Genomic DNA, 27644 nt, shown 5'->3' with positions numbered 1-27644 from the left:
TGCTGGCCGCGAAGGGTGCCGGAGTTGCGTGGGAAATGATGAGCATGGCGGTGGACAATTGACTGCGGGCGGGGCGTCCACCGGCGTGTGGCCCCCCAGCCGACCCACATATCCGGCCTCGCCTGCATGCTCATTGGCTGCTGGGGTCGTTCAATTTCACGTCGCTGCAGGCAGTCGCAGCTCTGCCTCAGTGCCTGGGGCAGGCGCAGCCAGGACCCGACGCGCGCCAGCCTGCGTGTGCCCTCGAGCCTCGCTCACGTCGTCCACCTGGGCAGCTCCGGGCCATCACCACACATTCACGCTCGCATGCTCCCAACCGCAAGACGCCTCTGCTCAGGATTGCACATCTTGTCCATCGCGTCGTTTCACTTCTTTCCCTGGCCGACTCTCTCCCTTCACCAGGCAAACCGCTGCCTCCGTCGCTCACTGCCAGTTCACACGTTCCGCGTCGCATCGTGCCAGCCCATCTTCTGCACCACTGCATCGCCCTCACTTTCCCCATTGGCATTTCTTCTCGACTTCACGACATCCGTTTCGCCAAGCAGCCGTCTTCACTTGATCGCAGTCCGATACCAACTTGCGCCTATCGCTTCGCTGCATCTGCCAAAAGTTTCTGCGGGTTCTGTTGCGCTCAAATCCGCAGCCCATGGAGTGATCCCTTCAGGTTCTGCTGTGGAAAGGCATCTTTTTGTAAGTCCAGCCACGGAATTCCGCCCCGGGTGAATCTTGAACGGAGAGCCGGCACGAACGTCTGAGTATTCCTCGATTGCCTGGATCACGCCATTCGTGTCAACATTGGCCGCCCAGGTTGCTTGCACTTGGCAGTCATCATACACCACCAAGCTTGACTGTGCGTGATATTCTTGTGCTGACCTGTGCCCGCCAGACATCGACAGTGTTAGCACTTTCGTCGTCCCATTACTAGCGAGATAGACCGACCCTTGCATCAAGACCACCCCTCCGACTCGCATCAGCACAGGCGAGAGTGTAGAGCCCCGTCGTCTCGACGTCAAGCCGACAAAATGCCGTCCAAGCGCAAGCGCGATAACATTCTCGACTTCGATCCAAACAAATCTGACTCGGAGGACGAGAACTTTGACCCCAGTGCCAACCGTCCCAGCCCGCCCAATAGAAAACGGTCGCGCCAGTCACGAAACGTGAAGAAATCGTCACGTGGGGAGAGAGGTGGTGGCAGATATCGAGGTTCAGATATTGACGATGACGACGACGATATACTCGAGGACAGCGACGAGGGTTCTTTCATTGAAAACGATGATGAGGATGACGAGGATGAGGAAGCCGTCAATGCCACAACAGGCCGTCGCCAGAGAAAGACGGCAACACGACGTCAGACCTACAAGGAAAGCTCAGAGGATGACGATGATGCTGCTGCTGTAGAAGAGACAGACAAAGACGAACTGGATGACACTCCTAAGAAGATCAAGGGCCGACCCACCAAGATCATCAAGCTTAAGCTTACGCCAGCCGCCATGCGGAACACCAGAACAACTCGCGGCGCATCACGAGAAGCGTTGAATCCGATCAAACGGGCGACGCGGTCAAATACAGTGGACCGGGATGACGAGATGGTGGAGTTGTCCAACTCAGGAAAGCATGCATTGCCCGCAAAGTCGTCGAGGAGCAGAAGCCCTGAAGCATTAGGGCGAGCTACTCGACTTACCCGTGGCGGTAAAGGCATCAAAGCTCCATCCGTCATCGAGGAGGCAACGCAAGAAGGCAGTCGTCAAGAAGAGGACAACGATGCCGACGCAATGCAAGACGACACCGTCCTGAATGTCCCCGATGACAAAGGCGAGGAGTCTGGCAATGTGGCTGATGCTACTGTTGAGATTGAGGACCAGCCAATGGAGACGGTCGAAGAAGACGCTGATGCAGATGAGGACGATGAAATGCCTATCCAGCGCCGGACTCGGGGCTCCAGGAGTGGCGCCGCAGGCGCGGCGGCGGCGGAAGATGCAAACGCAGACTCACCAGAGAAGCCGGCCACCAGAGGTCGTCTCACCCGCGGCTCACGGGCCCGGAAGTCGATGGCCGAGCCAAGCAGCGATTTCGATCCCAACGAAGTTGCCGATGACAACGACGATGGCTCTGATGATGAGCTTGCAAAAGACAACGGAGACGATGAGGACGAGTCATCAACACCGACACGAGGGCGCAAGAGCTCACGCGCGAAGAGTCGGGGCTCTCGAAGGTCTCGAATGCGCGAGGAGTCTGACGTGGAGCTCGATCCCGATGAGCTGGCAGACGAACTTGAAGAACTCAAAGCTGATCGACCTAGAAGACGACGGCAACGAACGCCGGAACCCCACCTCACGGTTCCCAGCAAGCGCGTACGAGCCCCCGTCAATTACACGATTCCAGCGCTCAACCAGATCAACCTACTCGAGGATGAAGAGAACAACGTGCCAACTCCAGCCAGACGCCGCGGACGTGCCACCGCTGCAAGTGGTTGGGACCACAGCTTGCTCTCCCTGGCTGGACCGTTTGGCGGTGTTGACCTCTCCAAGGGAGCACTGTTCAACGGGCCATGGGGCACCGGAGCTTATGAGGCTGCTGGTGGTGCCGATCCCGACAGCAGTGATGACGAAGGTGCTGAACGTGGTGGAGCCAATATGGGTGTCGGGGTGACCCCAACAGCAGCAACACATCCGGCGATTCTAAATACCGCAGGTGCCGCTGGCCCCAATGTTGGCAAGATCAAGGACCGCAAGGCGTTGGCAGATGCCGATCCGCTTGGAGTGGACATGTCTGTGGACTTCAGCCAAGTTGGCGGCATGCAAAACCATATTGATCAGCTCAAGGAGATGGTGCAGCTGCCGCTACTGTATCCACAGCTTTTCCTCAACCTGAAGATCACCCCTCCCAGAGGCGTCTTGTTCCATGGACCCCCAGGAACGGGTAAGACGTTGCTTGCCCGTGCCCTTGCCAATTCTATTGGTTTCGGTGGCAAGAAGATCTCCTTCTACATGCGAAAGGGTGCAGATGCCTTGAGCAAGTGGGTTGGTGAGGCCGAAAAGCAGCTGCGACTTCTGTTTGAGGAAGCGAGAAAGACGCAGCCCAGCATCATCTTCTTTGACGAGATCGATGGCCTGGCGCCAGTTCGGTCTAGCAAGCAGGAACAGATCCATGCCTCGATCGTCTCCACATTGTTGGCGCTCATGGATGGCATGGACGGGCGTGGACAAGTCATCGTCATTGGCGCCACGAACCGACCCGACAACATCGACCCAGCACTGCGACGGCCCGGGCGATTTGACCGAGAGTTCTACTTTCCCCTGCCTGATGTTGACGCCCGGAAGTCCATCCTTGACATCCACACAAAGGACTGGGGTTTATCCCAAGACTTCAAGCAGTCTCTCGCAAAGGAGACCAAAGGCTACGGTGGTGCCGATCTGCGCTCGCTGTGTACTGAGGCCGGCCTGAATGCCATTCAAAGGACATATCCTCAAATCTACATGACGAGCGAGCAGTTGTTGGTAGACCCAAGCAAGATCCACGTGCAGATGTCAGACTTTGTCATCGCAAAGAGGAAGATCATTGCCTCGTCTCAAAGGTCATCTACGAGTGCGGCAGCGCCTCTGCCCAAGGTCATTCAGCCTCTATTACGAGACCAGGTTGCTATGATGAAGGGGGCACTCGATGCCGTGCTGCCTCGGACCAAGAAAGCAACTGCGCTCGAGGAGGCAATGCTGGAACCCTATGATGACGAAGACTTTGGTCATGGCCGCGAGGCTCTGTTCGAGGAGTTTGAGCGGTCACGAACGTACCGTCCCCGACTCCTCATTTGTGGTTCCCCAGGCATGGGCCAATCCTACATTGGTCCCGCTTTACTGCACCACCTCGAGGGCGTGCACGTGCAAAGTTTCGACCTGGCGACTGTGGTTGGCGACGTAGGGGTAAGTCATGGATCATCTCGCATGAAGTAAGTGGCCGAGCTAACAGATTTGACAGAAAGTGGAAGAGAAGCTTCTCACCCTCTTCAAGGAGGTCAAGCGACACCAGCCGAGTGTCATCTTTATTCCGAATGTTGACGCCTGGTACCATGGATTGTCGAGGACCGGGGAGGGACTCGAGACCTTCCTCACCCTCCTGCGGTCGCTGCAGCCCGCTGATCCTGTCCTACTGCTCGCCACCGCAGATAAAGAGGCGAAGTATCTGGACCCTGAGCTCAAGAGAGACCTCTTTGGCTTCTCAAGTCGGAATTGCATAGAAATCGCGCGACCTTTCAAGGTGAGACAAATCGTTTCCTTGCAGTAAAGCAGTATGCTGACTTCGCGCTCAGGAAAATCGTCAAGAATACTTTGCAAGGATCATTGATCATATTCGTCGGTCGCCAAAGGACTTTCCTAACCCTGTGGACCGGAAGAAGCGTGTTCTCGAAACGCTTCCCGTCGCGCCACCTCCCCCGCCAAAAAAGCAGACCAAGGAGGAGATGCGAAAGGCCAGCTTGGACTACCGCCGTCTCCTGAATCTCTTGAAAGTCAACCTCCAGCCCATCATGGATCAGATCAATCGAAAGTACAGGCTGTTCAGGAACCCTGTTTTGGTCCCTGCACAGTATGACTACCTCTTTGCCGAGCAAGACCCCAATTTTGTGTCACCCGACATTGCCGGACAGCCGCGTCCCTACGAAATTGACCAGGACAGCAAAGGAACCAATGTTCTACGAGAAACGGCGACAGGCAAGTTCTTTTACAACATGGATATCGTAGTCATCGAGGAGCGCCTAGCCAATGGCTACTACATCAGCCCGTTTGCGTTCCTGCGAGACATTTATGCTCTCGACCACGACGCAAAGGCACATGGGGTGGACAAGCAGAGGATTCTGAAAGCCTCCGAATTGCTTTCCAATGTGGAGGTTGACATTCAGGACGTCAACACAAAGTTCAACAATGACAATGTGACGACTGACTGGGAGGGCGAGTTCCGGAAGGAGCAAGAACGCCGAGAGATTCGGATGGAGCGGCGGCGGAAAAAGGCAGCGATGCAATCTGTTGTCGACTCGGCGCAGGCGAATGGCACAGGTGCACAGAACACTTCGCAAAATGGCCAACCACCAAGGCTCAACACGACCACTGCGCACTTCCAGGTAATCGGGGACCTTGCTAATGGCATGGACGAGGACTCCCCATCACCCGCCCCAGCGGCCGTATCGAGTGATCTAGCTGGAGCACCGCCAATGGCTGGCGAAGACACCCAGATGACTGATGCGGATTCTGTGATTCCCCAACGGAATCCTGCGATGCAACCACCATCGCAGTGGCCACGTATCGAACAGCGTCCTGTGGACTTATCCGCACGGGCGACTGCTGGGGCCGACACGCAGCTTTCTCAGGTATCGGCAGTACAAGCGCTCCCGCCTGGTGTATCGCCCTCGGCACTTGCCAATGATGCTTCAACCACAAAGACTTCCGATCCGTCGAATCGCTCTTCCAACTTCAGCACTCAACTGACGAATGGCGCAGCGCATGGCGAGCACTCGAGCCCTGGCGAGCAAATCCCTGACACACAGCCCTTGACTCAACACACCTCCAGCGACGAGCACTGGATGCACTCACAGGCTCACGCTGTGGCGCGAGGGTATCCCAATTATTCCCAGGGCTCTGCGCACAATACTTCACCCGTTGGCGCAAAGTCTTCCCAGGTTGCGAGTGTTGCAAATCTGCTCAACAGTCCACTCCCCGATGACGCTTCTCAGTCACAGCTGCACTCTAACTCCGCTGCGTCTCAGCACGTGGAGGTGGATGACGCATCTGCCGATGTCTTCCAAATGCAGCTCACTTCGCGAACGTCGGGCTGCACGATTGAGCAGCTCGAGCAGATCTCTCGCGAGCTTATGTCCGAGATCTGGAGGACGAGGGGCGAGCACAACCGCATGAAGGTCCTCAACTCGGTGACAAGGATTTTCAACGAGACGATCAATGATATTGAGAGTATGCAAAGGCTGCTACAGGCGAGCCAGTAGATCGATAACAGGCGCAAGCTTCAGAGTTAGGGGCGGGAAAGGGCGTTTGGAAGGTGGTCTTTATTGTTGTGCATGCACCCAAGTAGTCATGCAGGGGCACTTTATTATCTGTTGCTATTGTTGTTGTTTGTACTATATAGTACGGTATTTTCCCATGATTCACCTAGTGCCCCCCTGGATATCAGCATCGATGCCGATGAGCCAATATCAATACCACTTCCGATGCATTTCTTCTTTCTTTACATCACATCACGGACGAGTAAACAAGAAATCTTAAGAGAAAAAAAAAGTATGCGTATGTGCATCTGCCCTTCATTTTGATGCTTCTTGGGGTATCTAGTCTTCTTCTCCAACCCAGTCTGACGACGCACTCAGCCAGTTCTAGACGACCGTGCGTCCGACCACAGCTTATCCACGACCTGAAATACAGCCGTGACATTCCTCATGACAACGTCGTCGACCTTGCCGCCAAGCCGCTGCTGGATCTTGTCTGGATGCCAACGGACGCGCTCGTTCTTGAGACGGGCTAGGAACTCGGTCTCCCCGATGTCGTGGGGGTTGATGCTTGTGGCGAAGAACTCGCGCACGGCGGCGGGATCTACCACGGGGACATTAGCCTCGCCCTTTAGGCTCCCCCCGGCAGCCGCAGCCGCAACGTCAGCGACAGGCCAGGCGATCCCTTCGACACTGCCATCCCAGCGCTCCCACGCCTCGAGATAGCTCGTCCACCGGTCTAGCCAGGCCCTCCTCTTGCGCCGCTCCTCTCCACGGCGCAGGCTGCGCTCCATCTCCTCCGTCAGCCGTGCCGCCTCGGTCTGCTCCTGGTCCTTGCGCCGCCGGGCCTCCTCGCGCCGCCTGCGCTCCTCGACCAGCCCCTCGTGCGTCTTCTCCCACATCTTCTGCCGCACGTGTGCCGCGTACTCCTCGTCGTCCATCTCCTCGAGCTCGCCGCCGTTCGGGTCAGACCGCTGTTTGTGGTTGTTGTAGATGTGGATCGGCTGCCCATACACGGCCTCCCAGTACGCGGCGCCCTCGTCGTCGGCCATCGCGTCGAAGAGGGACTCGCGGAAGGCGGCTTCGGGGTCGAGGGGCGGTGGGTCGTGCGGGTTTGGGGGCGTTGGGGAGCGCGGCTGCTCGCTTCGACGGTGGCCATGGCGGCGCCGCTTGTGTCTGTGGTGGTGGTGGCGGTGACCTGTGCGTTCGCCGTTCTCGTTGCGATCGGCGCTGTCGCTGTCGCCCTCGCGTTGGCGGTGGCTGCGGTGGGAAGAGCGATGCCGGCGGCGCCAGGAGGACGCTGTCGAGTCTTTGTCTTCATCGTCGTTGTTGTCGTCCTTGCCATTCCTGGTACCATGGTCGGAGCCCTCCCTCTCGCGGTAGCGGCCTAGGTTGACCTCCAGCCCATCCTCGGCTGCATAGCGCTCGTCGCGGTCGCGGTCACGGTCACGGTGTCGGTGTGACGAGTGCCGCGACGAGCTCGAGTGCTTTGACGACTTGGACTTGAAGCGGAACTTGGAGGGCCTCTTGTGCCGGCGCTGCTCGTCGTCGGGGGGGCCTACGGGGTGTTCGCTGCTGCTGTGTTGATGGCTGCTATTCTCTGCGTGCTCGTTCGCGGGCGCCGCCGCCGAGGCAGGCCGATCTCTGTCGCACGACGGCGACGACGACCGTGCCTTGGAATCATGGCGCTGCTTGACAGTGCTGCCTGCCGGCGGTGGTGGCGGGGATTGCAGAGGTGCAAAGTCTGGGTTGATTGAGGAGAGGATATGCCGCCGCCGAGGCGACATGGACCGCGTGGTCATTGTGGCATTTCGGCAATCTGCTGTGCGAGTCTGGGACGGGTTGTCCCTGTGCTTCACTGTTGTCCTGGTTGCGGCTTGGAGGTGGAGGTTCAATGGGAAAAGCTGCTGGCGCGAAAATGACGTCCACCCTTGTCTTGCACCTTGTGAGGAGGGTCTATCTGTGTCACGTAATCAAACGCTGATCGGACACGCCAAGGCACTTTCCCGCGCCCTGCATCCTCAACCTTGTCATGCAGCTTCTGGCACTTGCTTGGGCTAATGACCTGATATCCATACTCTTGAACTGAGTATCATCCATGTACGCTCCCATCCGCGCTTTGGGCACCACATCGGCCCGACAGGCGCATTCATGCATGCCTGCACAAGCAGCCGTCATTTCCATACCGAGCCTGGAGCACAATGTTCGAGCTTTTTGCTTTCCACGTGTTGAATGACCACGCCGGTGTTCACAGCGTATCTCGGTTCAAGTTCCCACCCGTAAGCGTGTCCCCTCGACTGACAGCTTAGTTGCCTGAACGCGGCCACGTGGCTGTCAACGAACAGTGCCATGAGCAGGCCGCTATTCGCAGGACACATGGGCGTTTTCCCCCTTCATCTGGTCCAGGTTGCTGCTTGGCCGCACAGAATGGCTCATGATTATGAGATTCCGTGCTGTCGTCTGCCGCATAGGTAGCGTAGCTGACTGCTGAGCAGCCGCGCCTTCTGGCAGCTGCGCCTGCTGGATGAGGAAGGAGCGGAGCCAAGCGGCCAGGGCCGGCCGGCCCCATCCCTCCGGCGCCCCGGCCCACTCCCTGCCGGCAACCCCATCGACAGAAATACTTGTCAACACGGTCTGACAAAGCTGCCTACATATCACTCTACGTACGTATTCAGTCAGTTCCCATGGCCCCCCTCGCAATCTACAGTCATTAGGGCCCTGAATCGGTCCTGCATGCTCCTCATGCCTTGGACAAACTCAGGGTCTGCCCGCAGCAAGCCCACGTCCACAGAATATCTGTACAGCTTCTCCAGCTCCCAAAATGCGCTGCTTGCCTTGTCGTGCAGACGCGCCTGATACATGGTCGTGCCCGCTACGCCGTGCCCTGGTCTCTCCTCGGTTCTGCATACCCTCGTCGGTCCGCCACTGCCGGGCGCCACCATCACCTCCGCGTGCGGCCTGCGTCGTATGGACAGGCACTCTTCGGCTCTTGTCGCCACCGGCTCTGCGAGTGGGCCACGATACGATTGCGTCTCTGCAACACATGTCGCCCGCATCGCTTGCAGCCCAGTCTGAAACGCTGCTGATTGTTGCTGCCCTGGCGCGGCATAGAGGTGTGCCAAGTCTGGCTGCTCCTCCGGAGCAACCCCGCCACCGCTGTTGTTGTACATGTGATACGAAAGGTTGGGACCAGTGTCGGTAATTTCGCAATTGCTTTGGCCGTCCATGTTGTGGTCTAGCGTGTCCAGATAGTCGAGGAACATTGCTTCGTTGTGTTCCTGCGTTCCGTTCGACCCGTTCGACCCTGTATGGGCTGGAGAGGAGCTGGCATCGTAGGCGAGAGCAGGCTCTTGTCCTTGCCTCAGTTTGGACCCTGCCATGGCGACACCCTCGTGAGCATATGGCTCCATGCGCAGCCTTGGCTATTGCTTGGTTGTTGAGGCATCAGGACTTACGGTAGCGGCGCTGGGCCAATCTGTTCTGCAGCTTACGTCGGTCTTCATAAGTGGCTGTGTACCCGTCCATACTTGGTTTGGCTTCTTCCGCTTCAGGCTTTGGCGGCGTCCCTGCCTTTAGAGATCGGGTCAGATCTCGCAATGTTCCTGACATGGCGAGCTCCTCCGTTATATCATGGCCCTTGTCCAGGGGTTCTCAATCGAATCCAGGGTCCTATGGCAGCCGCCTCGGGTTCGCGTCTTCGGACTCGCCTGCATAATGCAGCAGCTCGTGACCAACCAAAATTCTTCAGCGCTGAGCTACTCGTTCTAGGCTCTGACGCGATCCATCCCTGTGCTTTTGTTCGGCCACGCAAGAACCTGCATGCTCCGACCCAATCAAGGCTTACATGTAATCTGGCTCACGTCAGGGGGTCAGAAATACTACCGAAACCCAGAACAATCTGCTCTCACTACAAACATGGCTAGGGCTTTGATTATGCACAACTTAGGTTCGAATTTCGGGATTCCCGCAAGGTCTGATGAAGATGTGGACCTAAGGTGGAGGTCAAAATCACTACTTGTGATACCGGATTAAGCTTGCGCAGAGCAATGTGCCGATATATGCTTCATGATCCAGTTTTGTCAACTCGTTATGGCCGACATTTTGCCAGGAGCGCTTGCCCGAAAATTTCCACTTGAAAACCTGGATCATATTTGTGACGATGACTGTGTCCATGTCAGCCTCAGCTCCCTTCCTTTTGTGCAATATAGATGACGCCATGCAATTCTCGGATATCAAGCGTTGACATCATGGTCCCTCAGCTCAGAAGTTTCAAAGTTGATCCTGTGTGTCAAACCTGCGAGGAATGGGCATCACACAGGTAGCCAATGTCGAGAAAGCTTGCTAGGCATCACATATACATGGGAGCTGGAAAAAGTCGCAAGGGTGCGGGAAAGCTGGTCAACACGTTCATTCTTCTCGACTGCAGAAAACCTGCAGTGGACTTCGTCCAATATGCTCAAGGCAAATACGATCCAGAACTCCATGTGGGCTACAGAAGCGATCACCCTGAGTTATAGCAGCAGCATCTCGGACAGACATTCCTCGCCGCCACTCTCACCTCTCATGGCTGTGGCTGTGCTTGGCGTGGAAGTGACCCTCTGCGAGGCAATTGGCATTTATGAATTTCGGCTTGACGACTTGTTATGGGCCCAGTTCGGAGTGAAGTGGCGTCATTCTTGGTTTCAATGGTTTCCTTTTCTGTTTTCAATTGCTTGTTTCAATGCGTAATCCAATCCTTTCTTCGAATTATCTCCTTCAAGAATGATGGTTCGTGCAGATTTCAGACCGGTTCGACATAATGAAGATGTGAACTGCCCCGAGGCCTTTACCGCTTCTATCATTATAATGATAAAGGCGTTTAACAACCTGCGTATGATCAGCTGCACTTGCATGACACATTCTAGAAGAGCATGATGTAGTTGTTGCTGGGTGATCAGAACTGACAACGACTCTAGATCATAGATTTTGCCGCCGCGAGTGTGGCACGGAAAGAGTTATATCAATGCCGGGTGATGCTCTCAAATAGTTCCCCTTGCTATAGAACTGACATATAATTATGAGGCACCGTGGTGCTACTTAAGTGTTTGAATCAGACGAAAGTCGACAAGAGGTTCTTGGGCGAGCCTACGCATCTGGCATCGGGAACAGCCCAACGAGAAGCGAAGCACTTCCTGAAATTCCGTTGCATTCAGCCACTATACAAAGTGTTGGTGCATATGAGTTGTGTAACATGCGGCTTAATATCCAGAAAACCGGATCTGGATGGTCTTGTAAGAGGGAAGAACTGTTGATGGAAGGGCCTTGACCAGGGTTCAGAAATGATTGGCACCAGTCCAGTGTACGGTACTCGCTGGAGCCAGGCCTGCATGCGACATGCAGCTTCGCCACGACCAACAGTCACGGGGCAGACAGACCTGCTCGGCACAGCCCAGCCCAGCCCAGTCCGGCCTGGTGAGAATTGATTGACCATGAACTCTGGCAAGGCCCGAGAACTCTGCGAACGATTGTGGTAGAACGACAACTTGAGCAAACCAGCAGACCGGCACGATTCAAGACTCCAGCACCACAATTAGTACCAACCACAGCAACTCGAACGGACCCTGCCGTGGCGAGGCATCACGAGGGAACTAGCGGCATGGATGGCAACCCGACGCCATACAAATATAGCCAACTCGACCATGGTGGTAATTTCTTCAGGGTTGCACGACTCAAAGCTGCCAAGGAACGCGGCGCTGAGATCGATTGTGATCTTGTCGACGCGCAGATTGGAGACGGAACAGACTATGAAGCAGTCTCTTACACCTGGGGCACAGACAAGGATGCGGACTTCGTGGTCATCAATGAAGAACGACTGGGCATCGGGCTCAATCTCAGCCTGATCCTTCGCGACCTCCGACTTGTCAATGAAGATCGCGTCTTGTGGATAGATGCCATCTGCATTGACCAGGGCAACATCCCAGAGAGAAGTCATCAAGTACAGCGAATGGGTGACATCTTTCGGTTCGCTCGGCAGGTCTTGTTCTGCGTTGGAAGACCCACGGAGATGACGGATCTGCTCTTCGCGGTGTTACGCGAGCTGCATACTTGTCTGGTGGATGGCGACCATGAGCCAACAGACTCAAGGAGCACGGCAGAGGCCAGGAGCACGGACGTTCTGCGAATCCTCCAAAAGCGACACTATGCGCTCATGCCAAGAGTGCAACAAGGCTTTGATATCATATTCCAGCAGTCATGGTTTTACAGGGTCTGGATCGTACAGGAAGTCGCGAATGCCGGCCAGGGACGAATCCATTGTGGCTCTCCATCCCTGGCTACCGACGTGTTCCTCGCGGGCCTTCGTTTCTTCAACGTGACACCACCTCCGCACTGCCAACAGATCCTCGACATGCTGCCGGGTCAGAATAGGACGGCTGATCGACAACCTCTCTTCTCTTTGCTGCAACGTCTGGCGGCATCGCAGGCGAGTGATGCTCGGGACAAAGTCTGGGCGCTTTTGGACTTGTGTTCCGACCTCGAAGCCAAGACAGCGCTCAAACCAGACTATGGAAAAAGCGAGGCCTTACTTGTCCTCGACATGATCACGTATTTCTGCGGTTGCGAAACTACACTCATCGCTCCTCGAGCATGGACTGAGTTGAGCCAATTCCTGCCTTGTATCGAGAATTTGTACAATACCGTCTTGGAGTGGGTCATTGCTGCGGACGACACCGTCAACCTTGAGGTGCTGCTCGCAAGCGATGGCGACAAGGGGACAATCGACTTGCGAGTGCTTTATTCCGCAATCGAAAATCCCAAGTCGTCTGGACGACTCATTGTACTGCTATTGAGCCACCCAAGTGCACAAACGCACCTGAAGAAAGTTCAGTCCACTGGAAAAAGTCCTAGCGGACTCGCCGAGCTGTCCCTGGGGGAATGGTTGATGTTCCATTCTGCACGTATGGGCCATGCAGATGTCGTCCGCAGGCTGCTGGAGCTCGGAACAAACGCAAAACGCCGCTGGACCTTAAGGTTTGGGCGACTGTCCTGGACGGTCTCTTTCTCCGACGAAGCACATGACAGCGGGGACTATTCGGAGTATGTGACGGCAATGACTTGTGCTGCTGTGCGCGGCCACGCTGGGGTCGTCGAAACCCTTCTCAAGCACGGAACGCCACTTGCAAAACGCCACCGGAAGTCGCATACTTTCTCGACCTTTCAGCTGACTGTCATGGCGGCCGTGGAGAAGTGGTACAGACTATTCTCAACCACAACAAATCGACAGGGTGTCTCAGTTCCCCCGAGTTGGCGGACGGCATAGCGATCGCCACGTTCCAAGGCGACGTTCAAGTCTTGAAAATGCTCTGTAGCCACATACCCGAGCAACCGAAAAGTCCGGGGAAACCTGTCCCTAGGCCTCCGTGGAAAGGACTACAGGCGCGCCAGCTTCTGGATCTCGCCATCCAGTCACAAAGCTCGGAAATGCCGGAAACAATTCTGCAACGCACAAAACGCAGAAAACAGATTTACATGGATACTCCAAACACGGCCTTTCTGGAAGCTTTCGCGACCCGGCGCATCGAGCTTGTTCATCTCCTTTTGCGGTATGGACTGACAGTCAAAGGAGAGGACATTCGACATGCTGTGGGTTTAATCCACCGGGATCACACAAGTGGGGATCCGATGTGGGAAGCGCTTCTCGGCGCTTACAAAGATCCCCTGACTTTTGATATTGTCTACACTATAGTCGACGCTGCGACATACATGTGTCGCAACGAACCATGTCATGCGAAGGTGCTGAAACCCCTCCTGGAAGGAGTTGTCACCGTCGACTGGGGAGCTTGCGCCGATATCCTTCAACTCGCAAACGATCGAAGAGCCAGGCTCATCGCGAACCTCCTAGCAGAGAAGCTTGACGCCGGTCCACAAGATTCAAGGCAGCCTCCGCCGGCGCAAAGGTACGTGGAGCCAAGTTTAAGTTTTGGGTGGTGGAGGTACATAGAGAGGGTGGAGGAGTACAAGGGAGATTAGGGCTCACTACAACACGTATACGAGGAGGCACCGACCGTCAATGATGGTGGCCACGCGTTGTGAGTAAAAGGCAGAAGTCCAGTACAATAGCAAATGGTAGAAACGCGAATGTTCTTAGTTATGGGTAATTAAGCATAACTACGGGTTGCCGACGTGTAAGTGGATCGTGGAATGACGTTTTGTTCAGTGCACAGTATCGATAACAGGGGGGGCGCGCGCAATGCACTTTGAACATTGTGTTGCGACTGTGAACTGCACTCTCTGCAACACAATCACACATTCGCAAACATCCAAGCTTTGACACATCTGGCGGGCAGAATGAGCAAACCAGGTCTCTCGTTTGGTCTGAACCTGACCAAGAAGTCAGCGCCGACAAAACCCGCGCCCCCCAAACGGAAGCCAATGTTTGGCGGCGACGACGACTCCGATGACGACGACGACAACAACAACAACAACAAATCAAAAGGGACGGCGATCACCGAGCTAGACGACGACAGCTTCGGCTTCGGCTCAGCAACCTCGAAGACCTCCTCAACAGCAACCTCAAAATCCAAGAATGCGAAAGCCCCTTCATTACAACCGCCAGGCGGCGGCGGCAGCAAGAACAAGAAGCCCCAAATGTCCATGTACGGCGACCTCTCGAGCGCGCTCGAGTCGCGCAAGTACCAGGAGGCCGCGGAGGAGCTTGACCCGTCCGTGTATGACTACGACGGCGTGTACGACTCGCTGAAGCCCGAGAAGAAGATCACACCCGAGGACGCGGAGCGACGGCCCAAGTACATGAAGAGCCTGCTCGCCTCGGCGGCGGTGCGCAAGCGCGACGCGCTGATCGCCGAGGAGAAGAAGATCGCGAGGGAGCGGGAGCTCGAGGGGGACGAGTTTGCGGACAAGGACAAGTTTGTCACCGAGGCGTACAAGAAGCAGCAGGAGGAGAACCGGCGGTTGGAGGAGGAGGAGAAGAAGCGCGAGGAGGCCGAGGCCGAGAAGAATAAAGGCGGGGGGATGACGGCGTTTTACAAGGATTTGTTGGAGAGGAATGACCGGAGGCATGCGGAGACTGTGCAGGCCGCGGCCGAGAGGGCCAAGGAGGGTCCCAGAGAAGCGGCGAATGGAGCAGAGGGCGAGGAGGAGGACAAGGTCAAGACGGAGGCGGATCTCGCGAGGGAAATGAACCGGAAGGGCGCTGGTATTGCCATTAACGAGGACGGGCAGGTCGTTGACCAGCGCGAGTTGCTTAAGGGTGGTCTGAACCTGGGCGCTGCCAAGAAGCCCGAGGTCAAGCGGGACACCGACAAGAGTCGCGACTCGCGAGACGACAGGTTTTCCTCCAAGGGCCAATTCGCGCCGGGTGGCAAGCAGGCCATGCGTGAGCGGCAGACGCGCATGCTCGAGGCGCAGCTGGAGCAGTCTCTGAAGCGCTCCATGCAAGAGGAAGCGGAGGAGCGGGAGAAGGTCGAGCGCGCCGCGAAGAGCCGTAAGACGGACTCGGAGATCTCGAGCGCAAAGGAGAGATACCTGGCGCGCAAGCGGGCGGCGGAGGAGGCCAAGAAGCAGGGCCAGGCTTGAATAGCAGCACTGAGATACAATATGATACCCCTTCGAGTCCATTGCCATCACCCAGAAGAAGAATAGCCAAGGCCAAGAAAGGCTCGGGAAGAGAAGCAACCCCTCCAACGGCTTTAATTCGTTATGGCGATAGATTTCTGTCTATACTATACATGGTGTACAAGCTCATTCCGTTGGCTCGCGTGCCGTTACCTTTCCCTCTACATATCGTACAGAAGATATGACGAGCGGCCATCCGTTGCTGCTGCTTCGCCGCCCGTTGTAGGTTTCGAATCGCAACTTGTTCTCCACCGAGCCCGTCCCATTTTGAACAGTCGAGAACTGAATATGGTGACCGTACGGTGATCTGTCTACGCCTCCTTCTGTAACCGGGTGATGTACGTGTTGCTGACCTGGTTCCACGCCGACATGTACTTCTCCATGCACTGCGTAAAGCATGTCGATTCGCCGCTCGAGAGGGATGTGCTGGGCTTGGGAACGCACTTGGCAAAGCAGTGGTCGTTGATTTTCTACAGGAGCGGAACACGAGGCAACTGTCAGTGGCTTTGCTCATGGGACGGCTTGGGGATAGAATGAGATCAAACAGAACAGTCAACTCACGTCAATCAGCTGGCGCGCATTCTCCATGGCATACTGCGTCCGCACCTGCTTGATGACCTCGAGCTTGACGGTTTCCGAGTCCATGGTGGCGGTTTCGGTGAGAGCTGCGTGGGATGACCGTTGCTTCGGGCGAGAACGATGGATTTGAGTAGGTGCTGGACTAGCGATCTGCTGGCTACGAAGCAAATCTGGTGCAGAGTGGTGGTGTTGGTGTGGTTGTCGATGCGCTTCTCGACGTTGGCACAATCGATAAAAAGTCTGAAGCTTTATCGGATCCTGATGCAACGACTGCCCCGGACCGCATGCCACTTCCGTGCATTGTGGGGGGCCTCAGGCAGTTATGACGCTGATTAGGGTGCCTTACTCATCCGCCCATTTTTCAGTGCAAGCACATGACAACCTCCATGGTACAAGAGCATACAACCTGAACAATTGATTCCCCAGTACGGAATGTTCTTGTGGGTAATTAGACATGAGGCCATGTCTTTAGTGAGAACTTTGGCTGGTGTTTATTATACAGCAACCTGTTTAGGATGCACATAGGAACAAGCACATCGCACCCAGAGACTTTCAGCAGGGCCTGGGGCATACATTGCACTTCTGTCGCTCATATTTACATATTTCTTGCCCTTGCTCGTCCTCAAGAAGACTCATGCTCAGATTGAGATATGTCGTCATCGCTCAGAGTCGATCACGAAGTCTCAGAGACGTTTAGGCATGGGTCCGTGCCGTTGTAATTGTGATGCTCGTCTGCGCACGGTAGCGTCAGACTACCTTAGCCATAAAACGTGCACACCCCCCATTGTCACTTACACCCAAACATCCGCCTCACGCAAATCGCAATCTTATCTGCTACCACGACGATGATACGATTGGCAAGGACATGTTCTCCTACGTCAGCCAATATAGCCCATGCTGATCAGAACCCCAGATTATTGTTGGTTTTATATTCAGCTCGGAGAGGCTTTTGGCATAAATGTGACCATATTCCTGCTGGCCAGTCTGGGGGTTCCAGCAAGTCCGGGCATCTGAATTTTCACGCATAGTCGTTCCTGAGCATTTTCTTCCATATTCCTCCAAAGAAGAATAAGACTGACAACTACTCGCCTCAATATTGCTCGTCCACCTCACATCCGGACTAGTACCATTCAAAAACACACTGGCGAATTCGAGCATCCTGAGCGGCACTAGAATTATGCTTCTACACACCTTCTTGTCAGTGGCCGTTTTCTTCGGTGCCGGTGCGACGGCTCTATCACCGCACTACTCTTTGCACCAGCGTGGGGAGACGAACCAGCCTTGCAGCAATGTCGGCGAATTCGAGTGTGCCTTTTTCTATCCGAACGGAACGACGATCACCTGGTGCAACGAGCGTGGCAGGCTGGCCACAGTCAAGTCATGTAGGCCTGGGGAATCTTGTCGGAAGGATAGGTCTGGCATTGCATACTGCTGCTCAAATTGCGACAGACATCTATGAGTCAACGGTGGAGGAACGCAGAGTCAATCAAGCTGCACTTATGGAGTTGCACGGCGTTATTGGCACATGGACGGTCAGATGGACTAAATAAGGCTGGAGTCAGGGCTGTAGTGGCATGCACGGAATCGTCTTTCTGGTTAGTGCTGGGAGGGTAGCACATGAGCTTCCACTCGCGCATATTCCAGCCAAAGATGTAGGCCACTGCCGAGCTATCTGGATTTTATCAATTTTTTCCCGGGCTTCCAACGGTGGTTTTCAAGGCTGGGAGAGTCGAGACTTGGTGTGCATTTCGTGCATTCAAGCACTGCTGGTTGACAAAACGTGTGACATAAGCACAGATTGGTCTTCTTGTCGAAAAAGGAAAAAAGGGAAAAGATCAAATCAAGGCTCGACGATTACTACAGAAAAGTTCTAGAATGTGAACGCATCAATAATCGTAAGTGTTTCCGATTAACTCATTATGCTGTGTTTCGGACATTCCAAAGTCGAGCTGGGCCTGTCCAGATCCCCAGATTCTGAGGAGTGGGGCACTAGCAGTTCAGCAGCCACATGACGGCGGCAGGCGCACGGCAGGGATGCCAAGGCCCGTGGTTGCCCTGAGCAACGCGACCACCACCTGAGAAATCAATCAACCACCCGCAGCAAAACAAGGGCACAGCCCACACAGCTGAGCTGCCCCAGCACGGCCAACCGGTACCCGCTGAGCAGCAAGCTGGTTCCCCAGCACAGCTATCTAGACCTTGCGACTTCTTTTGTCCAACCTCGACTCTGACTTCAACTTAGTCTCATCGCACATCCTACACGCCCACCAACACCTCTGCCATCTTGCGCCTTCTTCATAGCTCATCTGCAGCTGCAGCAAAGCCGTGTCTTGCCCCAACAGGATGGCTGCCCGTACGCTCGAGGCTCGCTTTGAGCACCTGACCGTCAACGACGAGAATGACTCTGGCGAGAGCTCGAGGCTGTACAAGTCAAAGGTGCGCTCAAGTGTCCCCTGCCTTGCCACTCTTCATTCTCCGACTAACGATGATGGTTTGTGTCCCAGGTCGTGACAACAACAACACAGCTGCCGCATGGCAACAGCCGCCCGGGCCTGTACAAGGTCGCCCTTCAGACGCAGAACGGCAATGCCGTAGCCTCTGTCACACTCCCCTCGCAAGCCGCGCAACGAAAGGCACCCCAGCCACCATCGCCGATCAGGAAACCGCTGCCATCGTCTTCGAGAGCGTCCGAGGAGGTAGCTCACGCCGAGCGGGCGTCAATCACCCTCGTCGAGCAGCCTTCGGTACCGAAGCAATTCCACCTCGGCATGTTCGAGATTGGCCGGCCACTGGGTAAGGGCAAGTTTGGCCGGGTATACCTGGTCCGCGAGCGGATGAGTGGCTTTATTTGCGCTCTCAAAGTCCTCCACAAGAACGAGTTGCAGCAGGGTCGCGTTGAGAAGCAAGTCCGTCGCGAGATCGAGATTCAGAGTAATCTGAGGCACCCCAATATCCTTCAGCTGTTCGGCCACTTCCACGACAGCAAGCGCATCTTCCTGATCCTGGAGTTCGCCGGCAAGGGCGAACTCTACAAGCACCTTCGTCGCGAGAACCGCTTCCCCGAATGGAAGGCATCCCAGTACATCGCGCAGATGGCCAGTGCCCTGAAGTATCTCCACAGGAAGCACGTCATCCACCGGGATATCAAGCCCGAGAACATTCTCGTCGGTGTCCATGGCGAGATCAAGTTATCCGACTTTGGCTGGAGTGTACACGCGCCCAACAGCAGGCGGCAGACCATGTGCGGAACGCTGGACTACCTGCCTCCGGAGATGATCAAGCCTGGTAGCACCGACAACTACTACAACGAAAAGGTCGACTTGTGGAGTCTGGGCGTTCTGACATATGAGTTCTTGGTTGGCGAGGCGCCCTTCGAGGACACTCCTGTCATGACGCAACGGAGGATAGCGAAGGCGGATATGAGCATCCCGTCCTTTGTCAGCCCCGAGGCCCGGGATCTGATCAAGCGCGTAAGTTTGACCAAAGACGATCGAATCAGTGCTTCTTGAAAGTGTAGCAAGCTGACACAGCAACCACAGCTTCTTGTTCTTGACCCTGAGAAGAGAATACCCCTTGACCAGATCCAGACACACCCATGGATCGTCAAGCACTGCGTCAAGGGCGAGCGTGCGGCGAATCGTGAGAAATCGTAGTGAGGATGCATAATGGCTGCCGCTGGCGCGTTCATGATGATGTGCTGCAAGGGAGTGTGGCGTTCCAGCGAGTACGCTTGTGTGGTTTTATTGCTTTGATCGTTATTTCTGTAGCGTATTGGTGTGATCGAAGTTCCTCGTGGTAGGAAAACGGCGTTTTGTTCTGGGAGAGGCGTTATTGGGTAAATGGCACCAGCACAGGGAGTTTTGCATAATGGAATGACAATCATGAATGTCCTATGGGCATTCCTTATTCAAATATCTGATACATCAGCATACACCAGCAGATACAGTCTTACAGATTTTGAGCCTGCAATGAGAGCGCTGTATGAAGAGAAAGAAAGCTAAACGCCGCACGCCTGTCGTCCGATTGCAGGAGATTGCCAAAAGTATATACACTCGTGAGAACACTGTTTTACACTGGGATTGACCTGGTTTGTCGTCCCTCTCGCAACGAGCCCCGATGCTGTCAACGCTTGGCGACACTTGTCAGAGCTTTTAGACCTTTGTTCAACGATACACCTCATCAAATGGCCGCGTGTCCGAGAAGCACGAGTCCCAGACCTGGTTGACGACCTTGACAGCCTCGACATCGTTTTTGCAGCTAGGCCGCGCTAGGACAGACTGGACTGCCCGCTTGCGCACGCAGTCCTGGAACTGCTCGGTAAGGGTAAAGTTGCCTCTCGTGAACGTCTCACGTGTCCATCTGCATTCGCCGCTGAGCATGCTTGCCCGGATCTGTGCTTCCCAGTCAGTTTGCCAGATCCACAGACTGTGCCTACAAAATGCGGACGGGCACTCACCTCTGCGCACGCCGCGTGCTTGAGATCCTTCTGGCCCAGCCAGTCGACCTTGTACCTCAAGTGATCCCATGCGTGCACCATCTCATGGCTCAGCGTGTCCTCGAGATGTTTCCGGTCGCGCACCTCGTTGGCGCAGATGAGAATCCCGTGCTCGGGACTGAACCCGCCGGCCTGCCTGTGCACCTCGCCGTCCTCGGTGAGCCGCGCGGGGCAGCGCCTGCAGACGACGTTGTTCTCGTCGAGCCGGCCGTTGAGCTTCTCAATCTTGTCGCGCAGGAAGATGACGGTCGGGGAGTAGTTGAAGGCCCAGTCGCGGAACTCGTCGCACCGCTTGCAGTCCTTCTCCTCGTTGGCGCGGTAGCGCGACTCGCGGTAGTGGAATTGCCCCTCGGGTGTCACGGAGCCGGTCAGGATCTTGAAGTAGTTTATCCACCAGCTGGTTTTGGGGTCGAAGCCTGTCCGCGCCGGGTCGTTCTTGAGGATCTTGGGGAAGGCTGGTTGTTGTTGTTGCTGTTGTGTTGTTGAGTCTGTTGTGCTTGTGCTTACCGGCGGCACTGACGTTGACGTTGATGAAGACATTGCGGTTCTTGAGGTTGTGCTTTCTCGTAGGTGCGGTGGGGTAACGGGTACGTGGCCGCTTAAATTGAGTAGCTGAGACCACGCCGGACTCGGATATGGGCTCCCTGGTCTCTTTCCCCTGCTCTGGCAGCTGGATATGTGTTTGGCGCAAAGTGCTGGTGTTAATGGTGATACACTGTCAAATCCTGGATCTCGAATTCGAGATGCCCAGGTGGAGTTCAAGCTTGCTTTCCGGGCCCACGCACCCAGGGTCAGTGCTAGCTCGCCACAATCCGGCAGGCGGTCAGACATCTCCTCCAGCTCCCATCGACAACATTTCTATTCTGCCGGGCCCCGCCGATGTCGGTCCCACCATGGCCGCTGCCCGTCCAGGATGAGTTCTACAAACCCACCTGCACCACGGTATGACACCGCATACAAGGGCGTGCTTGTACTCGGCAGGGCGAGCCGGCACTTGAATTCACGCCTTGGAGTCTCGCGTTGTCGCTGCGGAGGAAGTGTTCGAATATTGTCCACTTCGTACATAACAGGTCTCTGCCGTTATGGCTTCACGTATGTTCCACCAATTTGGAAAGCCCCTGGAGCCTTTAACATTCAACCTTGGAAATTCAGTGTGCCCGACACCTTCTTGCGTGAAGCCCGATTGGCAGATCACAAACGCTGACAAAGGACGCAGACATGAAAGCCCCAAAGCCATTGACGGTTGTAATCAAACTGGGTAAGCTAAACCTTTATCTTACCAAGAAGCCCTTTGCTCAAAGACCTGCAATGGCAAGACGTGGAGTGGGGCACGGTTTAGCAAGATCATGAAGCTTTTCGACTGACCGCCAACTCTGTATCCAGGCACGAGCTCAATTGTAGACGAGAAGACACATGAACCTCTACTTCCCATCCTCAGTCTGATCGTAGATACCGCCGTCAAGCTCCGTAAAGATGGACACAGGGTAGTCATTGTCTCTTCTGGCGCCATCGGCGTCGGTCTTCGCCGTATGGACGTTCAGAGGCGGCCGAAACACCTCTCAAAACTCCAGGCCCTGGCCGCCATTGGGCAATGTCGGCTCATAAGTCTGTGGGATAGCCTTTTCGGCCACATGAGACAACCAGTATCCCAGATCCTGCTGACGCGAAGCGACATCGCTGATGTAAGTGAAGTCGCTGTATCTTGAGGTTTGTAGAAACGCCTCTGACAAATAACTAGCGGACGAGGTACCTCAATGCCCAGAGCACAATGAACGAACTGCTCGACATGGGCGTCATCCCCATCGTCAACGAGAACGACACACTGGCTGTGGCCGAGATCAAGTTTGGCGACAACGACACGCTATCTGCCATCACGGCGGCCATGGTCCATGCCGACTTCCTGTTTCTGATGACCGATGTCGACTGCCTGTACGACAAGAACCCTCGGGCGTACCCGGATGCCCAACCAATAGAAGTGGTTGAGGACATAGGGTCCATACAAGCTGATGGTGCGTACCTCTGATGCGTCTCTTGCCACGCGACTTCTGGTCACTGTGACTAACACTGTTGATACAGTATCGAGTGCTGGGTCGTCACTCGGCACCGGCGGCATGGGAACCAAGATCATCGCTGCTAGGCTCGCGACTTCAGCTGGCGTGACAACCGTCATCACGAAATCCTCGCTCCCCGGGAACATCGTCAAGATCGTGCGATACGTGCAAGCGCAGAAGCCGTCCAGCACACCACCACAGGAACCTGTCGAGGGGGACGCCGCAGACGACCTGCTGTCACGATCGACTGCATCCCTCGCCATTGATTCTCTTGAGAAGCCGCCACTACATACCAGATTCACACCCCTCGAGCACCCCCTGCGAGATAGATACATCTGGATCCTGCATGGCCTCGCGCCGCACGGCACAATATATATCGATGCCGGCGCGCATAGAGCATTGTCGGAAAAGGCCGGCCTCCTTCCCGTCGGTGTTGTGGACGTCGAAGGCCCTTTCGGTCAGCAGGAAGCCGTGAGACTGGTCGTCGTTGAGCGGAGGGCCGCGCCAGGACCGGACGGTAGGTTGTGGGAGGGTCAGCCAGTCGAAGTCGGGCGGGCGGTGGTGAATTATGCGGCCCCCGAGGTTCTCCGGGTCAAGGGCAAACGGAGTCGAGAGATCAAGTCGCTGCTCGGCTACGCGGACAGCGAGTACATTGCCGACAGGGACAATGTGAGCTTGATGCGGCGAGAGAGCAGGCCCGTTTCTCCAGCACCACTAGAGGCTGTCGTTGCGGAAGTTGCTGTGGGAGGTGTGGCTGCATACGAGAACGGTCCGATTTTATAGAGAAACGTCCGGATGTGAAGGAGAGGATTCATAAGTCGAACATAGACAAATCATACTGAGGGTCAAGGACGCTCAAACTCTTGGCTTGCGATTAACCAACCTCGCGTGCACCGCGTTTCACCATCTCATTGCGTGCATCTGAGCACAGCCTTTAACATGCCGAATGTGTTGTGCTATATGCAAGTAATTTCCCAGGAACGCCATTACTCCGTTCTGTGCTATTATGACAAGCAGCAAGTCGCCCATATGCACTGGGTGCTTTTTTTCTTCTGTGCCCCTCGAGCCTGCCATCTCTTTGTGTTTCCTACCCCTAGGCCATCCAAATGGCTCAGCCCCAGCCGCCTAAACCGGAAAGTGTTTACTGCCCAGCGAAAAGCGTGTCCTCGTCACGCAGGTACTCGCCGCAGTCGGCCTGCCGGAAGCAGGTGACTCCTGTGGGGTCGAGTCTCCTGGCCTCTGCGGTGCTGCGCGCGGTCACGCCAAAGCCGATCGGCGTGTCGTTCATCGAGACGACCACGACGCCCTGGTGCTCCGGGCAGTCCTCGGTCCACCGGCCCACGTGGGCCTTGACAATGTTGCCGCCGTACAGGAAGGGCATCTCGCCGTTGGGTTTGACGTAGATCTTGTAGCGAGCGTGCTCGGCAAGAATGGGAACTACAACAGAGGAAAAGGATGATAGGGTTAGTGAGGGAGGAACGACTTATGCGATGGTGCGGAGCTTGACCGGGGGGAGGGGGGCTTACGGGCTGTGATGTGCAATCTGAACTTTCCAGACTTGGTGAATTTGCCTAGAAACAGTACCACAGTCAGAATAACACGCCTAAATTTTGGATGGCCAATTTTCATTGACGTTTCAGGACTCTGGCCGAGCTCAGAAAAGGTTGCCGCATACCGAGGCAGATGCCGAGAGACTGCAGATTGTCGCGGGCAATCGAGGTGGCGAGGTTGGCAATGCTCAGGAGCACATAATAGACGCGATCCCGGTGCAAGCGGAAGACATAACGATCGCCATCTTCCCTCGGGGCGATGAGTTGCTTCAGGGAGGCACCCGTGTAGTTTGCGAGCTTGTCGAAGAGCGTCTTCGTCTCGGTCTCGGTAAGAGGTCTCATGATGCCGGTATGCGTCGCGGAACGAGATTATCAAGTGGTATGTAGTGATTCAGGGATATTCCGCGCGGTTTGATACTCGGCGATCGTCTTCGTGGCTTTAAATCGTCCAAAGTCGAGGTTGTCGTCAGTCGGCTTGGCTGGCGTGGGGTCTCTTCGCTGTGTGCTGTCGCAAGCTCGAGTCGCAACGCAAAATGACAGGCCGAAGAATTCTGCCGGTTGTAACTTTTTGGCGGTGTATTGCAAGAGTGGAGCAGTCCGTAGCGCATGAAGCTCTGTGGTTGGCTGCATAGGTTCGTGGAAGTGGGGCCACCTGTAAAAGATCCAGGGTTCACTTTCGTCTCTCACTGACCTTGCTATGAGACGACTGCTTGATCAAGTCCTTGCCTACGTGTACCAACAGCCATTCGAGACAGCCTGACAGCACCTGCTCACGACTCTGAGACATTGCGCTGGAAAATTGCTTGAGGCAGCCATATCGAATTTCCGGAACCTAGGTCCTCGCCCGTCATGATCATGGCTTCGCGGCCCTCAAAGAAGAGGAGGATCACGCCGGAGCCCGAGGCTGATGATCGCCAGAACCAGAAGTCGTTCTTCAAGAATGCCGCCAACTGGGATCTTGAACATACCTACGAGTCCAAAGCTGCCAAGAAGGCCAAGAAGAAGGAGCGGGAGACCAGCACCCGGCTACCCATCAAGCGTGCAGACGCCGTGCACCACGCCCCGGCAGTCCGTGACGACCTCATCGTCGAAAGCGACGAGGAATGGCTTGAGGGTGGTCATGAAGAGTCGGATCCAGAGGAAGAGGACGAGGAGCCCGAGGAGGACGTGCCCGTTGTGCCCGAGCACATACAGATCCGGGAGGCCAAGGAGGAGCTCGCCAAGATAGCTCTTATGCTCAACGAAACCCCCGAGGAGAACGCAGGTGCCTTCAAGGCTCTCGCCAAGATCGGCCAGTCCAAGATTCTGGCGATCCAAAAGATCGCCCTCGCCACGCAGCTGGCCGTGTACAAGGATGTCATCCCGGGATATCGAATCCGCCCTCAATCAGAAGAAGGGCCTCAGGAGAAGCTTTCCAAAGACGTGCGGTCTCTGCGCAGCTACGAGCAGGCTCTCGTACTGGGATATCAGAATTACATCAAGGAACTCGCGAAGCACGCAAAGGCTGGTCGGAAAGCGCCACAGCCAGGCGCCAAACCCGCCAAGGGGCAGAGCCTGGGAAGTATCGCCATCACCTGTGCCTGCACCCTGCTGACCAGCGTGCCGCACTTCAACTTTCGCAACGAGGTCGTCAAGATCCTTGTTGGCAAGATCAGCACAAGGAGGGTCGACGATGACTTCAACAAGTGTCTACGAGCGCTCGAGACATTCTTCCAAGATGACGAGGAGGGCCGTCCATCCATGGAGGCAGTGTCATTGCTCTCAAAGATGATCAAGGCGCGGAACTATCAAATCGACGAGAGCGTCATCAACTTGTTCCTGCATCTGCGTGTGCTTTCGGAATTCTCCGGCAAAGGATCGACGGACACGGTTGAGCGGGACGGCGGCGAGGGACCGAGCAGGAAGAAGTTCAAGAAGGAGTTCCGCACGAAACGAGCACGCAAGGAGATGAAAGAGCAGAAAGCGCTCGAGAAGGACATGGCAAATGCTGATGCGCTCGTCAGCCACGAGGAGAGGGATCGCATGCAGTCGGAGACTCTGAAGCTCGTGTTCGCCACTTACTTCCGCATCCTCAAGCAGCGCACACCGCAGCTGATGGGCGCTGTACTCGAAGGTCTGGCAAAGTACTCGCACTTGATCAACCAGGACTTCTTTGGCGACCTGCTCGAGGCCCTCAAGGACCTAATCCGCTACAGCGATGCGCTCGCCGACGCGGACGACGAGATCGAGGAAGACGCAGAGGATCGTGAAGATGGCGTGGACGCACCTGTGCGCAACCCGTCCCGAGAAGCCCTGCTGTGCACCGTCACAGCCTTCGCCCTGCTCGCCGGCCAGGATGCCCACAACGCCCGATCGGACTTGCACCTTGACCTGTCCTTCTTCACCACACATCTCTACCAAACCCTTTTCCCGCTGTCCATCAACGCGGACCTCGAGCTCGGCGCCAAGTCGCTACACCTGCCCGACCCGGATGCTCCGCAGTCGTCCGCAGCTGCAGCGAGCCGGAACAAGAACAAGATCAACCTGCAAACCACGACAGTGCTGCTGATTCGGTGTCTGACCGCGGTGCTCCTGCCGCCATGGAACATCCGGAGTGTGCCACCCTTGCGACTCGCGGCATTTACAAAGCAGCTCATGACCACGGCGCTACACACGCCCGAGAAGTCGACACAGGCCATCCTCGCGCTGCTCACTGACGTCGGCGGTTCCCACGGGCGCAAGATTGCCAGCCTGTGGAACACGGAGGAGAGGAAGGGCGATGGCACTTTCAACCCGCTGAGTGACAGCGTTGAGGGGAGCAACCCGTATGCCGCGACTGTCTGGGAGGGAGAGATTTTGCGGAGGCATTACTGCCCCAAGGTGAGAGAGGGGGTCAAGTTGGTGGAGAAGAGTCTTGTGCAGAAGTAAAAAATGGGTTAATGAAGAGTAATAGCTTCAAACAGACAGCAATTGAATACTTCTCGAGCGCGAAGGTGCTGTCGTCTGGAGACCTTGAGCGAAGTAGCCTGTATGCCGCACGCTTCCCGGTTTCTTGGAAATCACAACGATCGGGAGGTCTGAGATACGAAAGACTGTGGGGTTTCATGATTGTCTGTCAAAAGATGGAGGTCGGAGCTCTCCCAGAGATGTCATCGCTTTTTAAACTGCGCAGGATTCCTGAGTGGGCAAGAGCTCTTTCTTTCTTAACTACAAGGGCTGTGTCTTGTCTATTTACAATGGCAAATTATTCCGCATGGTCCTGTAATGAGGTTCCGTTTTCTTGCGGCTGGGACTCTTCTAGGAACCTGCCCTAGCCATGCGATCTGCCCTGGCCATGCAATCCTACAATGTGACTTTGCCCGATCAAGTCAGAAACTGAACCGGCGAACGGGCCAGCC

General features: G+C 55.7%; 13 protein-coding genes across 13 annotated transcripts; 7 read left to right on the top strand and 6 right to left on the bottom strand.

Moving 5' to 3' along the window:
- Positions 1-1022: 1022 nt before the first annotated feature.
- On the top strand, positions 1023-5986 carry B0I36DRAFT_233338 (uncharacterized protein; the record flags this gene model as incomplete). Its single annotated transcript, XM_046149224.1, has 3 exons — positions 1023-3917; positions 3973-4251; positions 4304-5986. The coding sequence occupies 3 exons, from the start codon at positions 1023-1025 to the stop codon at positions 5984-5986; spliced, it is 4857 nt and encodes a 1618-aa protein (XP_046019232.1).
- Positions 5987-6357: 371 nt separating this feature from the next.
- B0I36DRAFT_344801 (uncharacterized protein) lies at positions 6358-7782 on the bottom strand (the record flags this gene model as incomplete). Its single annotated transcript, XM_046156297.1, has 1 exon — positions 6358-7782. The coding sequence occupies one exon, from the start codon at positions 7780-7782 to the stop codon at positions 6358-6360; it is 1425 nt and encodes a 474-aa protein (XP_046019231.1).
- A 706-nt stretch (positions 7783-8488) lies between these two features.
- B0I36DRAFT_312290 (uncharacterized protein) lies at positions 8489-9981 on the bottom strand. The gene is made up of 2 exons (XM_046152488.1): positions 9436-9981; positions 8489-9353 (listed from the first exon to the last, which is right to left on the bottom strand). The coding sequence occupies exons 1-2, from the start codon at positions 9587-9589 to the stop codon at positions 8656-8658; spliced, it is 852 nt and encodes a 283-aa protein (XP_046019230.1). The 5' UTR covers positions 9590-9981; the 3' UTR covers positions 8489-8655.
- Positions 9982-11615: 1634 nt separating this feature from the next.
- B0I36DRAFT_358366 (heterokaryon incompatibility protein-domain-containing protein) lies at positions 11616-12987 on the top strand (the record flags this gene model as incomplete). The annotated part of the gene is made up of 2 exons (XM_046157955.1): positions 11616-12794; positions 12931-12987. The coding sequence occupies 2 exons, from the start codon at positions 11616-11618 to the stop codon at positions 12985-12987; spliced, it is 1236 nt and encodes a 411-aa protein (XP_046019229.1).
- Positions 12920-14189, top strand: B0I36DRAFT_312288 (uncharacterized protein). The gene has a single exon (XM_046152487.1). It carries the CDS (start codon positions 13316-13318, stop codon positions 13985-13987), a length of 672 nt encoding a protein of 223 aa, XP_046019228.1. The 5' UTR covers positions 12920-13315; the 3' UTR covers positions 13988-14189.
- A 49-nt stretch (positions 14190-14238) lies between these two features.
- Positions 14239-15626, top strand: B0I36DRAFT_312287 (coiled-coil domain-containing protein 55-domain containing protein). The gene has a single exon (XM_046152486.1). The coding sequence runs from the start codon at positions 14306-14308 to the stop codon at positions 15551-15553; it is 1248 nt and encodes a 415-aa protein (XP_046019227.1). The 5' UTR covers positions 14239-14305; the 3' UTR covers positions 15554-15626.
- Positions 15627-16448, bottom strand: B0I36DRAFT_312286 (mitochondrial import inner membrane translocase subunit TIM13). The gene is made up of 2 exons (XM_046152485.1): positions 16154-16448; positions 15627-16062 (listed from the first exon to the last, which is right to left on the bottom strand). The coding sequence occupies exons 1-2, from the start codon at positions 16235-16237 to the stop codon at positions 15904-15906; spliced, it is 243 nt and encodes an 80-aa protein (XP_046019226.1). The 5' UTR covers positions 16238-16448; the 3' UTR covers positions 15627-15903.
- A 528-nt stretch (positions 16449-16976) lies between these two features.
- B0I36DRAFT_20160 (uncharacterized protein) lies at positions 16977-17537 on the bottom strand. The gene has a single exon (XM_046148780.1). It carries the CDS (start codon positions 17327-17329, stop codon positions 17045-17047), a length of 285 nt encoding a protein of 94 aa, XP_046019225.1. The 5' UTR covers positions 17330-17537; the 3' UTR covers positions 16977-17044.
- Positions 17538-18333: 796 nt separating this feature from the next.
- On the top strand, positions 18334-20052 carry B0I36DRAFT_419943 (kinase-like domain-containing protein). Its single transcript, XM_046162143.1, has 3 exons — positions 18334-18607; positions 18676-19641; positions 19711-20052. Exons 1-3 carry the CDS (start codon positions 18515-18517, stop codon positions 19822-19824), a joined length of 1173 nt encoding a protein of 390 aa, XP_046019224.1. The 5' UTR covers positions 18334-18514; the 3' UTR covers positions 19825-20052.
- On the bottom strand, positions 20053-21408 carry B0I36DRAFT_312281 (peptidase M76 family-domain-containing protein). Its single transcript, XM_046152484.1, has 2 exons — positions 20628-21408; positions 20053-20562 (listed from the first exon to the last, which is right to left on the bottom strand). The coding sequence occupies exons 1-2, from the start codon at positions 21204-21206 to the stop codon at positions 20335-20337; spliced, it is 807 nt and encodes a 268-aa protein (XP_046019223.1). The 5' UTR covers positions 21207-21408; the 3' UTR covers positions 20053-20334.
- Positions 21409-21598: 190 nt separating this feature from the next.
- Positions 21599-23599, top strand: B0I36DRAFT_312280 (glutamate 5-kinase). Its single transcript, XM_046152483.1, has 5 exons — positions 21599-21758; positions 21883-21924; positions 22050-22348; positions 22405-22675; positions 22743-23599. The coding sequence occupies exons 1-5, from the start codon at positions 21749-21751 to the stop codon at positions 23498-23500; spliced, it is 1380 nt and encodes a 459-aa protein (XP_046019222.1). The 5' UTR covers positions 21599-21748; the 3' UTR covers positions 23501-23599.
- Positions 23600-23607: 8 nt separating this feature from the next.
- Positions 23608-24777, bottom strand: B0I36DRAFT_312278 (60S ribosome subunit biogenesis protein NIP7). Its single transcript, XM_046152482.1, has 3 exons — positions 24393-24777; positions 24244-24288; positions 23608-24154 (listed from the first exon to the last, which is right to left on the bottom strand). The coding sequence occupies exons 1-3, from the start codon at positions 24607-24609 to the stop codon at positions 23859-23861; spliced, it is 558 nt and encodes a 185-aa protein (XP_046019221.1). The 5' UTR covers positions 24610-24777; the 3' UTR covers positions 23608-23858.
- A 204-nt stretch (positions 24778-24981) lies between these two features.
- Positions 24982-27501, top strand: B0I36DRAFT_312276 (nucleolar complex-associated protein 3). The gene has a single exon (XM_046152481.1). The coding sequence runs from the start codon at positions 25117-25119 to the stop codon at positions 27172-27174; it is 2058 nt and encodes a 685-aa protein (XP_046019220.1). The 5' UTR covers positions 24982-25116; the 3' UTR covers positions 27175-27501.
- Positions 27502-27644: the final 143 nt, after the last annotated feature.

Source organism: Microdochium trichocladiopsis (genome assembly GCF_020744255.1).
Source record: "Microdochium trichocladiopsis strain MPI-CAGE-CH-0230 chromosome Unknown B0I36scaffold_1, whole genome shotgun sequence".
NCBI classification, from domain to species: domain Eukaryota; kingdom Fungi; phylum Ascomycota; class Sordariomycetes; order Xylariales; family Microdochiaceae; genus Microdochium; species Microdochium trichocladiopsis.
The sequence above is the reverse complement of the archived record's forward strand: the minus strand, read 5'-3'. Positions and strand labels throughout refer to the sequence as shown.